Source organism: Morone saxatilis, unplaced genomic scaffold, assembly GCF_004916995.1.
Source record: "Morone saxatilis isolate NCDOM2014 unplaced genomic scaffold, NCSU_SB_2.0 Contig7, whole genome shotgun sequence".
Lineage (NCBI taxonomy): Eukaryota > Metazoa > Chordata > Actinopteri > Moronidae > Morone > Morone saxatilis.
This window is the reverse complement of record NW_023340246.1, coordinates 15,023,745-15,035,323: the sequence shown is the minus strand read 5'-3', so window position 1 is coordinate 15,035,323 and position 11,579 is coordinate 15,023,745. Positions and strand designations below refer to the sequence as shown.

At 40.1% G+C, this 11,579-nt stretch overlaps 2 protein-coding genes across 7 annotated transcripts in view; one reads left to right on the top strand and one right to left on the bottom strand.

The window, feature by feature from the left end:
* Window positions 1-9,377, top strand: part of mia3 (MIA SH3 domain ER export factor 3) — a 14,111-nt gene extending 4,734 nt beyond the window's left edge. Inside the window, exons 4-25 of one of the 5 annotated variants that reach the window (XM_035679254.1) lie at window positions 1,730-1,861; window positions 2,226-2,247; window positions 2,357-2,445; window positions 2,548-2,625; window positions 2,818-2,928; window positions 3,012-3,083; window positions 3,179-3,283; window positions 3,432-3,554; window positions 3,681-3,765; window positions 3,909-3,961; window positions 4,068-4,158; window positions 4,243-4,381; window positions 4,622-4,784; window positions 4,882-4,917; window positions 5,033-5,100; window positions 5,344-5,429; window positions 5,637-5,750; window positions 6,418-6,480; window positions 6,567-6,613; window positions 6,735-6,803; window positions 7,294-7,687; window positions 8,591-9,377. In XM_035679254.1, the coding sequence (XP_035535147.1) occupies window positions 1,730-1,861; window positions 2,226-2,247; window positions 2,357-2,445; window positions 2,548-2,625; window positions 2,818-2,928; window positions 3,012-3,083; window positions 3,179-3,283; window positions 3,432-3,554; window positions 3,681-3,765; window positions 3,909-3,961; window positions 4,068-4,158; window positions 4,243-4,381; window positions 4,622-4,784; window positions 4,882-4,917; window positions 5,033-5,100; window positions 5,344-5,429; window positions 5,637-5,750; window positions 6,418-6,480; window positions 6,567-6,613; window positions 6,735-6,803; window positions 7,294-7,687; window positions 8,591-8,847 (2,397 nt within the window). In that variant the 3' untranslated portion in view covers window positions 8,848-9,377. The remainder of the gene's footprint in view (window positions 1-1,729; window positions 1,862-2,225; window positions 2,248-2,356; window positions 2,446-2,547; window positions 2,626-2,817; window positions 2,929-3,011; window positions 3,084-3,178; window positions 3,284-3,431; window positions 3,555-3,680; window positions 3,766-3,908; window positions 3,962-4,067; window positions 4,159-4,242; window positions 4,382-4,621; window positions 4,785-4,881; window positions 4,918-5,032; window positions 5,101-5,343; window positions 5,430-5,636; window positions 5,751-6,417; window positions 6,481-6,566; window positions 6,614-6,734; window positions 6,804-7,293; window positions 7,688-8,590) is intronic. The other 4 variants (XM_035679255.1, XM_035679257.1, XM_035679256.1 and 1 more) reach the window with 4 other exon arrangements.
* A 613-nt stretch (window positions 9,378-9,990) lies between these two features.
* aida (axin interactor, dorsalization associated) overlaps window positions 9,991-11,579 on the bottom strand; it is a gene marked incomplete at its 5' end in the record, with an annotated part of 4,860 nt that continues 3,271 nt past the window's right edge. For both annotated transcript variants that reach the window (XM_035679259.1, XM_035679260.1), the window contains 2 exon segments: window positions 9,991-11,135; window positions 11,220-11,337. In XM_035679259.1, the coding sequence (XP_035535152.1) occupies window positions 11,036-11,135; window positions 11,220-11,337 (218 nt within the window).

The following is an 11,579-nucleotide window of genomic DNA, read 5'->3' as shown; positions in this document are numbered from 1 at the left end:
TTCCCTGAACGTCCCGCCCCCCCCCCGGTCTTGTTGACTGTCTCGGTGTAGGTTGAAGTTCAACGCAGCCGGTGCTGAGCTGGCTACTGGCACAACCAGCGGGGCCTCCGTTTGTCACGGAAAGGCAGATATTTATCACAACACGTAGTCGTAACATGGCCTCTGCGCTGTCCGGTTAACTTCAGCTTCTTAATCGCGTTTGTGTACCAACAATTGTTGTCGACATTTGAAGCTGCGGCTCAGCTACCGTCACAGTGAATGGGATCCGACGACTCGTCTGTCATTTCCGTTAGCCGACTGTCTGTCTATCTAACGTTGTCAGTGTTTGTAAAGACTTGTTTTATTTAAGTTTTTTTGTTTTCAAGACGCCGTAGTCTTCACATAAACCAGCGGGTATCGTTAGTTTCACTACCCAGTTTACATAGAGAGCAGCTAACGTGCTAAAAGCGGGCTAATATCTGTCAAACTAACGTTAGCTCACTTGAGTCCAGTTCCGTTGTTGTTTGAAAAGCCTGGCATGGACCCAGAAACACTATCCCGACCGGTAATGGAACCGGATCACGTTTACGTGTTTTTTCTGAAGGAGCTGCAGCATGTAAGTGTACAAACTGAGTCAGTCGGACTGCCTGTGTAGTGTGTGTGTGTGTGTGTGTGTGTGTGTGTTGTGCTATCGTGGCCTGCTGACGTGTTAATGAGCATATGCTTGATGCACATTCACTTCAACGTTAACTAACTCCTCAGTTTACTCACCAGACTACCAGATCCAGCTGATCTTACCTCTTAGGAGTTGTCTGAAGAGCTATGACTTCCATATGGGTGTTTTTAATGTGTTGATTTCTGTGTAGAATAGTTTCATATCACGGTTGCAGCGCTGCTTTTTGTGCGTTGTTATATTGAAATAGTTAGACTTTGGCTGAAGAGAGTGTGTTAATCCTTGCAGGTAATGTGGTGTGTTCATTTATTTGTAATCCCTGCATTTCATTAGAGCCCCGAGTGTGTTTGTTCCTGTCCGAACTGCCTCATGTTAAGTTCAAAGGTTACTTTGTGGTTGGAGCGGTTCCTCTTAGTGTGACTGGACATTAATGGAAACCTGTGGCCCATTTTGGATATTTATACAATTAGAATACAACAAATACTTTAACATTTAGGCAGCAAACAACCATTGTATGATTATTGATGTAAGTGTGAAATAATCCCCACCTGGCTTGTAGTATTAAATGGTTGTTTTGTGTGTTTGGGTGTACCACATGAATTCATAAATTGCTTTCCTGACCCACTGAAGCACTTTAACATCAACCCTTTATGTTCCAAACAGGATTGAGTTTCTTGGTTTTGGCATAAGGACGCTGCTTGGTGCAGTACTTTATACTATTATTGTATGGTAATGCTCTGATATCTTGATAAGCTCTCTTCTCAGTGAATACAGTAACAGACCACTCACTTCTCTTGTTGTTCATCACATTTCGGTTAATGAATATCTCAATCTAAGGGGTACGTGTAATTGTTGGAAGTTGCTTTGTGTGAGTGTCTGAATGCACTTTGACAAATATTTCAGTCTTGTCATGATATTAAAGTTTAGTAAGGAGAGTAAAAGGTGAATTCCCCCCCTTATTTATTCTACACCATGAGACATTCAGTAATTATATTTAAACCATGTTGTTTTTAGCTTTATTCTATTATTCTTAGTGTGCGTCTGATCATATTGAATATTGTGTTTGTGTGCCGTCAGATTATTTCACTCCTCCCAGAAGAGTGGAAGCCGGGGGAAACCTTGTTTGGCTGTCCTTGGCAAGCTGTTGTCATCACGGCTTTGGTTGGAGTAGTGACCTTCACCCTCTTCTTCTGGAGGACCGTGTTGGCAGTAAGTGTCGTACTACTGCTTCTCTCATCTCTGCTCAAATGATGTTGTGATTTGCCAACAATGAAGGGGGGAGAATGGTATTTGCTCAGATTTAATTAGGTTTTGACTCCCTGCATTAAAATGTTTGTCTTAATTGAATTTTCCTTCTCTGCTTAACTACCTGTGGTATCAACATAATATCTTATCTGGATCACTGTTGGACACTATTTATACTTATATTTATACAGTATTATATTTAGTATTTGTACATATTCCTGATAGCTACATAAAGCTACTTTACTACTTGTACATGATGCTGTGACCGTTATTTCAAACCGTGTGAATCAGACTGATCTTTACTTATTGCTTTTCTAAAACTTGCCAGGTAAAGAAGAGGGAATACCTCGGTATGTTTTTACTTATTTTTCCATATTACACAACATTACAAATTGCAGTAAAATCTAAGTGTAACATGTAGCTGATTGTGTACTTTCTGTGGCACTTTTATGAACACAGTGGATGAAAAAAAGCTGACCGAGCAAATTCAGGCCCTGAAAAAAGAGAAGAATGATGCTCTCACCAAAATGTCTGAACTCCAGAAACAGGTGAGTTACGAATGAAATGTGATGAAATATCTTACACAAACTACTGTTACTACTACGTTTCTGGAACGGTCTTAATTGTTTGTTATTCCTTTTTTTTTAAAGACTGAACAACTGAAAGAAAATCAAAAACAGTCCAAAGAAACAGTTAGTAGTACAATGAAAAGGTTGCAAGACCTGGAGGTAAGCACCAAGGATCATTTCTGTCTTTGATCACATTGTGTGTTTTTCTTTAAATAGAGATTTCAAGAATGGGGAAGTGTACCTGCTGTACTTGTAAATGGCTCATGGAGATTGTGTGACATTTGGACATTAAATAAAATGGCTTCCCCTTGTAAAGGGCTGTCTGTGAAGTTTCTCATTACATTTTTGCAGAGTAAGGTTTTGGAGGCAGAAACACTGAATGGAAACATGGCTGAGGAAAAGAACAAATACGCAAAACTACTTAAAGAAGAGAAGGCAAACTCTCTGCAAAATGAAACCAGGGTAATTATTTAAATATTTTCTTCTTCCTGTTGTATCTGGAACTCCCGTCTCAGATTCATGACCTTTAATGGTTTCTTTAACAGATTGAGAAATTGGAGAAGTCAAACGAGAAGCTGCAGCTCAGCAGGAAAAAGATTCAGGAAGCGCTCGCTAAGGTACAAGGCCTTGTATAATCCTCTGAACATTGCAAGATTATATGAAGCTTGTTGTTTTTCAGCTTCTCTTATGAACTGCATTGTATTCGCCACAGACTACCGTCCTCCTGGATGAGGCCAAGATTCGGGAAGATGCCCGAAATGTTCAGCACAAATGTCTTGAGAAAGAATATGGAGCGCTAAAAGAAGAAAATAAAACAGTAAGTTAATATGTAAACCGTTTGGATATTTTTACAGAGGTCTGAATTGATGGGTATCGTAATGTGTTTTTGTAAATCATTTCATTAGATCATTTTAGATACATACTGTTTTCCTGAGGCACTCCCCTGACTTTGCCTTTTCTTACAGCTTAAAACTACTATTAAAGGCTGGGAGGACAAACACAAGGAGCTAAACGAGAAGATTAAAGTCTATCAAAAGTCCCAGAAAGAGCTGGAGGACTCGGTGGTGCTCAAAGATCACAATGTGGAGGTCAGGATTTTTATTTTTAATTTTTTTTTAAAACTACTGTCACAATTTTTCTTGGTTATCAGCTGTACACATTAGTCCTTCACTTGCATGCAATTATCAACTTACCCCTCACAATGCTTCCTGCAGGTGCTGTCTGAACTTCTGGCAGACCTAGATGCTTGTGATTCACAAAAAGGTGACAAAGTTTTAGCCAATGGAGAAGTTGCACCTGGTTAGTCCAACTGTTATTAATTTAGTAAAATGAATAATACACATGTAAATAGATTCAGTAGTTCTTAAAGCACATATTTTTTTGTCACACATGATGTTCAGCTTCACACCAAGTGGTTGATGGTCTTTCAATGTTTTTTTCAGACAAGAAGACAGCCATAAAGAACAGGATCAAACAGATGATGGATGTTTCTCGGGTAAGATGTCAAAATAATATTAAAGCTCACTGTAGTTATACCTGTAGGTCAAAGGTTAAAACCGATCTCCCTTTTATAATGTTGGAAATATATGATTTCTTTCCAGGTCCAGACCACTCTCACTGTGGTTGAAGAAGAGCGTGATCGCTTCATGACAAAACTGCTGAATGAAGAAAAGACTAGAAAGTCCCTGGAAGGTATGTTGGTTTCTTTTGATGCCTTTTGAAAACGCCTTTCTTCCTGCAACCGCCTCTAAACATACCCTTGTTTTTTTACAACAGAACAACACCAGGAGCTGGAGCACTCTATTGCAACCCTAAAAAGTGAGAAGAGCCACGTTGAAAACCAGTTCAAGATCCTCCAGCAGAAAAATGAAATCATGGTTGAAATGTATCAGCAGAAGGAAAACGCTCTGCAGCAGTAAGTGAAGCCGTAACCACTAACCAACACCTTTTTTTTTAATCTTTTTTTATTAGCTGCTGTAACACACTGCAGGAAATCTGCTCAAATGACCACGACGAATATGAATAACATATACTGTGTTAGCATAATCCAGTCAAACATCTCATGAATAAAAAGCATGTGTCTTTGAAATGGAAAAGATGTTTAGGAAACCTGTGTTGCTGTTATTTGAAGAAGGGTGTTTCTGTGGCTTAACAGGAGATTAACAAAGGAGGAGTTGGAGCGACGCAGCAAAGAGAATATGCTGTCTGAAGTGGGAGGAAAAGCTCTTGAGGCCGAGGAGCAAGTTAAAGTGCTAAGACAACGCATTAATGAAATGGAGGAGCAGATGAAGAAGACAGAGGAAGTCTATAAAGACCAGGTAGACTCTTGTTAAGCTTTATTCATCCTTAAACGAGCAAGTACAGAAAGAAATGTTTGTGAAACCTGACTTGACTTTTTTTCTTTCTCTCTTTTAGATAAAAGAACAGGAAAACAAAACTCACTCAAACTGGGTATGTTGTACACTTTATTCACATATAACCGGGTGCTATAAATGGATATTTAAGCCTGTTTGATATTAATAACAAGCTGAGCCAGTTGCACACTAAGTCTCCATTATGTTTCCAGGTAAATGCTCGTAATGCAGAGAGAGCTCTAAATCAAGAGAAGCTTGAATCATCAAAGCTCCGTGAAAAGTAAGTGATAGTAGAATGAGTAAAAATGGTTTGAAGTGTTTCCTGTGGCTGGAGCAGAAACAGAAATAACAAACATTTATTTGTTTCAGCTGCTCATGTGTGAAGATTTGCTTTTTTACCTTCATTGTTTGAGTATTGTTGGGTTTTGGACTGTTGGTTGGACAAAAGGAGCAACTTCATGCTGTCACAGACTACCCATGATATTTACTTGTACCTAACATGTTTTCTTAAACCCATTTACAGACTGGCTGTACTGACCTCCCAACTTAATGAGCGCCGTGCTCCTCTCTTCAGACCCAACTCTGGACAACCTGCAGGTCCTCGCCAAGGTAAGCAGGCCACACACCTTGTCTGCTGTTTTCTTTCCTTCGGGACAGTTGTCATCCTACAGAGCCCCGAGAAGAGGATGCTGCATTTTGTTTTTGCTAAATGAGAGTGTTTACTTTCTCAGTGAGCCTGGAATGAGGAGCTCTTCTTTGCATAGATTGTGGTGTGTTGTCAGCTGTTTTGTTAAACGGATGGTTTAATCGTAACAGGTGATTCTTACGGGCCCTCTCCTGTGAGCGGGGGTGCACCATCCCCTCCGCTAATGATAGAGGGTCCCAGGCGCCCTCCGTCTGCCCCAGTGGGGCGAAGAAATGACCCGTATGGTGAGTCCCTGTGGAATACTTCACCTTCTTTGATCTTCACTACAGTTGGACGTCTTCCCTCCACCACAACCTTGTCCTTCAAACTTTCTCCTCTTGCACACCTGACTTTCTTTTTCTTTTTAACTCTTTCACCTTCTTTAGTTATTCCTTTTTATTTCTTCCCAGTGTGTATTACATCCTGCATCTTCCTGGTACCTGTCTGAACTTCGTTTTTCATCTTCTTGCTTTGTTTGTTTTAGTTGAATCATTTAGAAATGTTATTTTTTTTTTTCTGTGGAGGATTTGAATGTGTTTCTGTTGAGATTTGCTTCACCTTTTGTTTTTTAAAGGCCCTAAAAACATGTTTCTTCAGTCAGCTTCTTGCTGTATGCAACAGGGTTCAGATGAAGCTGAATTTTGAGTTAAATTCTTAATAAATAAAACAGAATGTTTGGATGTTTTCCCCCCGAAATGTTAGAGAATTCACTTTGATGTTTTCAGGGGCTTTAAATTCAGAGTGCTTCATTCCTCTCAGATGATTGTCCTCATGGAGTAACCTTTTCCCATGTTGTTATGGTTTGTTTCCTCTTTGTTTGTTTACAACCGTGTCTTCCCTGGAAAAGTGCTATAGGCAGAGTCATGAGGGATTTAATTCTTCATTGTGTCGTTTTGTTTTTTCTCCCCTCAGGTCCACGACCTCCATCAGACCCACATGGCCGTTATGCTGAAAACAAACACATCTCTGGGATGGGTATGTCCTCTGTAGTCTCTGTATTTCAAAGGGCTGACCTTTGCTTTGAACCGTCTTTTAACACTGTGCTGTTTCCCCTCTTGCAGACATGATGGGCCCCCGTAGCTCCTCACCTGCCAACATGGATGCCTCTGTAAGTGCTTTTCTAATGAGATCAGACTCATTTTGAAATCGATACCTTTCCCTCCCGTTTTATCTGAACAGCTAGAGCTCCTACCTACATGTCTGTTGTGTATGTCCTTACTCTAAAACAGACACAAGCAGTAGATCCACAGATAAAAGCAGAGACACAGGCTGAGGCCTCCACAGACAGTCCAGAGCCAGTGAGTATAGAGGCTGTCCGGACCAGGTGTGACGGTGTATGCGAGCACACCCTCTTCCCTAAAGCTGGATTTGGATTTGGGAAGAATTTTAAGGCATTTCGCTTCACTGGGGCTGATCTAACTTAGTGGGCTGCGCGTGTGGTTTCACCTGTTCTCACAGCATTGAACCAAGCAGAGATTCTTTTCATCAAGTCTGAGCTTCAGCTAAAATGTGTTTTGGAAAATAAGATTGCCAAAAGTATGTGTGTCAAGAGTATTTGTATTTGTGAACGTGGTTTGATTTCTCATCCAAATAATCATGGTGTCTGGTTGCTGGTCATGTGATTGAGCTCTGGGAGTAAATTGTGTGGTTTGTGGATCTGTTCACTGCATGACTAAAAATGTAACCCGTCTATACTCACTTCCAGGACCAAGTCAAATTCTAATCGCTGCATTCGAGAACACAGCAGGCGACCCTTCTTCATTATCTCCCTAAATCCGTCTTTTTCAGGGTCCTGGATCCTTCTTAGCATCTCCAATCAGGGACTCACCAGGTCCCATGGTTCAAGGACCTCCACCCGGACCCCATGACCCGCTCCTCCCTCCTGGACCCCACGGCCGCCTGCCACCTCCTGGAGCATACAGACCACCACGACCTGGACTCTACCACCTCCCACCAGGTCCTCATGGTCCTCCTCTTCCTCATGGGCCACCACTACCGGCCAACGGACACCCAGGCATGCCTCTGCCTGGACCAATGGGAGGAGAGTTTGGACCTCGACCCACCAATGGACATGCATTCCACCCCAGGCCAGGCCCTGGACATGTCATTGATCCTCGGGGTCCACCACCGCCCCACTTCCGTCCCCCACCACCTCATCACTTTGGACCGATGCCTCCACATGGTGCGTTATCATCAGTTTGTTCTGTGTATGCTGAGTAGTGCAGAGACGTTGTGTTATGCTGGTAAATACACAAAGGTGCAGGATGTGCTGGTCGTGATTGGAAGTAAAGTAACGAATACTTCATTATCCTTCCAAAAAATATTAAGTTGTAGGGTACATTAAGCAGAAAACTGTTTTGTAGTGATAAAACAAAATAATAATACAAAGTAATCTATCAGCCAAACTGCAGCAGTGAGTCTGACTCTGGTACAAGATCACATCTAGCGAGCCCTGAAGCCCTGAAGCAGCTGTATTTTTAGTATTCTCCAAGTAACAGTTCAGCATGACAATGGTACATTTGGCTGAAAGGCAACCATTGTGGCCAGGATTAATGGTGAATATTTAAACGCTGTGTAGCAGCAGCACAACTAGAGAAGAGTTGTATAGTGAATAAAATGACTGAACGTCAGCGACCCAGCAATATCTATCTAAAGTTTGCTAGAATGCTTTTCCTTGACTGTTCAGAAATCGATTGAAATTGCAAGGTTGTGTTTTATGTTACATTTAACTTTTCATTTTTAAAAGGGGTAAATTGTTTTATTTCTTCTTTCAAATGTTACATTTTGTCAGTTGACAGCAAGCTCTGTTTTATTTACAGTCCTTGAGCGAGTTCTTGTTTACGGTTGTAATTCTTCCATTTTGATCACCGGCAGTTAGTTTAGTGATGTATAAAAGCTGAGTAGGTGGAAGAAGGCACAAGCTTTTGTTGTGAGTGCAATCCTGTGGCTGTTTCCTGAAAGCAGCACATAAAAATGCACAGCCGTACATACATAAGAACTTAAAAACATCTTGCACTATAACTGAGTATTCTGGAAGTTGTTCAGTCTCATCATTAATATTTCCTTTTTCAATTGTTCCCTTTAGGTATTCGTGGACCTATGGGACCACGTCCACCCATCCCACATGACATGCGTTTCCCAGGACCGCGTGACCACACCGGCCAACCAATGAACCTTCCTCCGGGTGTCTCTCCCCATCCTGCACTTGGTGATGTTTACGGTCAGGCTCCACCCGATGCCCTCCAGAACTCAGCGGGAGCTCTCACCGGCCCCGGACAGGACCTGCATGTGAAGCAGGAGGCCCCTCAGGACTCAGCGAGGCCAGCGATGGTCAAGCCTTAAAAGTGCCAGCATTTTACGGCAGAGGACTTGAACTTACCCCGAAACTATCACAGTAACGACCCAGATCCAGTCCAACATCGGTCATGATTATTTTCATATTTCACTTATAAAGTAAAAACTGCAAATGTTTATTATAAAAAAGAAATATGGTCCTTAAATTAAAGCATCATCAATAATTATGTGTCTGAATGAATAATAGTTAAAGAGGGTTGCCACTTTTTTAAACAGCTTAATTGTGCAATAATAATTCATTATATGCCAGAGGATTTCATTTTCGTTGATCTTTTAAAAAAATATATAGCAATGATTTTTAAGGGGCTAATTTCTAAATGTCATTTCCTGTGGAAATTATTTTAAAAAAAAGAGAAAAAGGAGGGAGGTTTAGCTTCTAGCATTTCAGGAATACCATAATTTTCCCAAAGCTGTGGCTTTAGAACCGACGGTGAAGCAAATGTGTAATTTGATGGCCAGATGTATAACTTATTTTACTATGTTGGTAGAACTTTTAATAATAAAGATTGTAAAAGCTGTCGGAGGTGTTATGTTGTCAACAAGCTACATCTGCTTTTCAACGTGTGTCTTAAGGCGTTTGCTTTATTCGGAAAAAATAAGGCATACATCTGTGCTGCTGCTGCTGCTGAGACAAACATGAGCTTAAGTTCTGTTCATGTTCATTAAAAGACCGTTGACGTTTTTTATTATCCTATTGCAATTTATCCAAAAACTGCATGTACCGTATTTTAACAGAGGGAACTGAAAATATGTTTCTATGTAATCTGAGTGAAGTGAGCTTTTAATACTAGATTTAAGAGGGTAAGTTGTTAGAATATTATATTTAAACCAATGAAAATGCTAAAAAGTGTTTTAAGGAACAATTTTAGCCTAAAACCTAAAAATAAATTGAGAAAGAAATACATCAGATTGAGGAATTTAGGAAGTATGTATAACAACTCGGCTCTTTGTGAAGAAGACTCTTGAATACATGTTTGCAATGCAAGTTAATGTAGGAGTGGTCAGCAGTCCTCAATATAGCAAAATAACAACTTAGTAACATTCAAAGGCTTCATGTTTGCATAAATCACGTATGATTTATGCAAATAAAACATCACTATATGACGCTCTGGATGAAACTGTCCACAAAACTGCTTCATTTGTAGTTTATTAGAAATTAATAGCATTGTAAATGATACAATTCCCCTCAGTCTGTCATCGAAACTAAAACATTCCACAGGTCTCAGTCCTACCACATCGTAGTGCTTCATACAGACACACAGTGACTGTATATTCATCAGTTAGTGTATCTTACAGTTAATTTACAGTCCTGAATATTGTGACATTACAAAAATAAAATCTAAAATCAAATATTACAATGTAGATGTTTTTAGTGACGAAGAACATCTGCAAAGTCAGAATGAAAACAAAGTTACATGCAACTTCATTTAAAAAAAAATGTTACTTTTTTGAGTAACAATACAAGAGAGAGACGATTCTTAAAAAGTCAGTCCGAGATTGTTGTTCTTTGACTGCCAATAAAGACGTATCCTCTAGACTCACGTAAGCACCGGTCAAATACAACTGCATACATAAAATCTGCAAAGTAACACTAATATCAATTAATTAATTAAAATAAACACTTTCTGGCAGGTGATAAACACTGTGTTTCTTGCTTGGAAACAAACTGGTCTCGAAACATCTGGCCCGCGACCAAATGCTCACACTGAATACGCTCGTGAGCAATACAATAACTGCATTAAAACACCTGCAACAACTCGCGTCACGACCCGTTTCCCCCCCTCCCTCCGACATCAGCGAGTTAAGGAAGACTGGAGATGAGATGGTTTAACTGCTTTAACACAATCCTGCTGTAATAAGACACCCCTGCATCTGCAACCAATCAAAACTGACTTTTTTTTAAGGGTTTTAGCAACAGACCAGATACACGCTCGACAACAAAATTTAAAGGAATATAAAAAAATGCAAAACTAATGTGGCATTCGGAGCTGAGCTGACTAATGTTTGGCTCAGTTCTCTTTATGTTCTTCATATACTCGTGGATAAAAAAAATAAAAAAAGACTACAACCTCGATTTAGTATTGCTGGATGCGATGAGGTGGAACACCACATTTTGCTGGATGTGGATGTAAGAGAGATTAAAAGAGGTGGTTTAAAGTTCGAGGCGTGCTCCGACTTAGCTGTCCTTGTGTAACGTCTGATGAAGATGGAGATAGAGTTGTTTCTTTGTTAGAAGCTGCAGTTTCTTTCTCTTGAAGTCTGTGGGCTTCCTGTAGCTGAAATTCAAGAAGGTACGGTTATAGACTTAATGTTTCAAAAAAAACATCCATTTAGACAAAAAAAGATGTCAGTCGACTCACAGCTCGATTACGATGGGGCCGGGTTTGATCTCGTCCATTTCCATGAAGGCGAAACATTTTGTGCTGGTGAACCTCTTTTTAGGTTTGTAGTGCTTAAATTCAAAGAAGATAGCTGCTCCTGGAAGAAAGCACAACAGGTTTAAACATGAATAGGAGGCTTTACGTCGGCTGTGAGACTGAATAATTACTTCACCAGTAGTGTTATCACCCTCCAGTGTTTTCTCCAAACATTCTGCACATTAAGGGCAATAAAGGGTGTAAATAGCCTTATTCTATATAGGTTTTACTCTTAACAACTGACAATAAATCTTTAAAAAAAAAAGTCATTACTACTTTAAAAAACTGTATATATATATATAT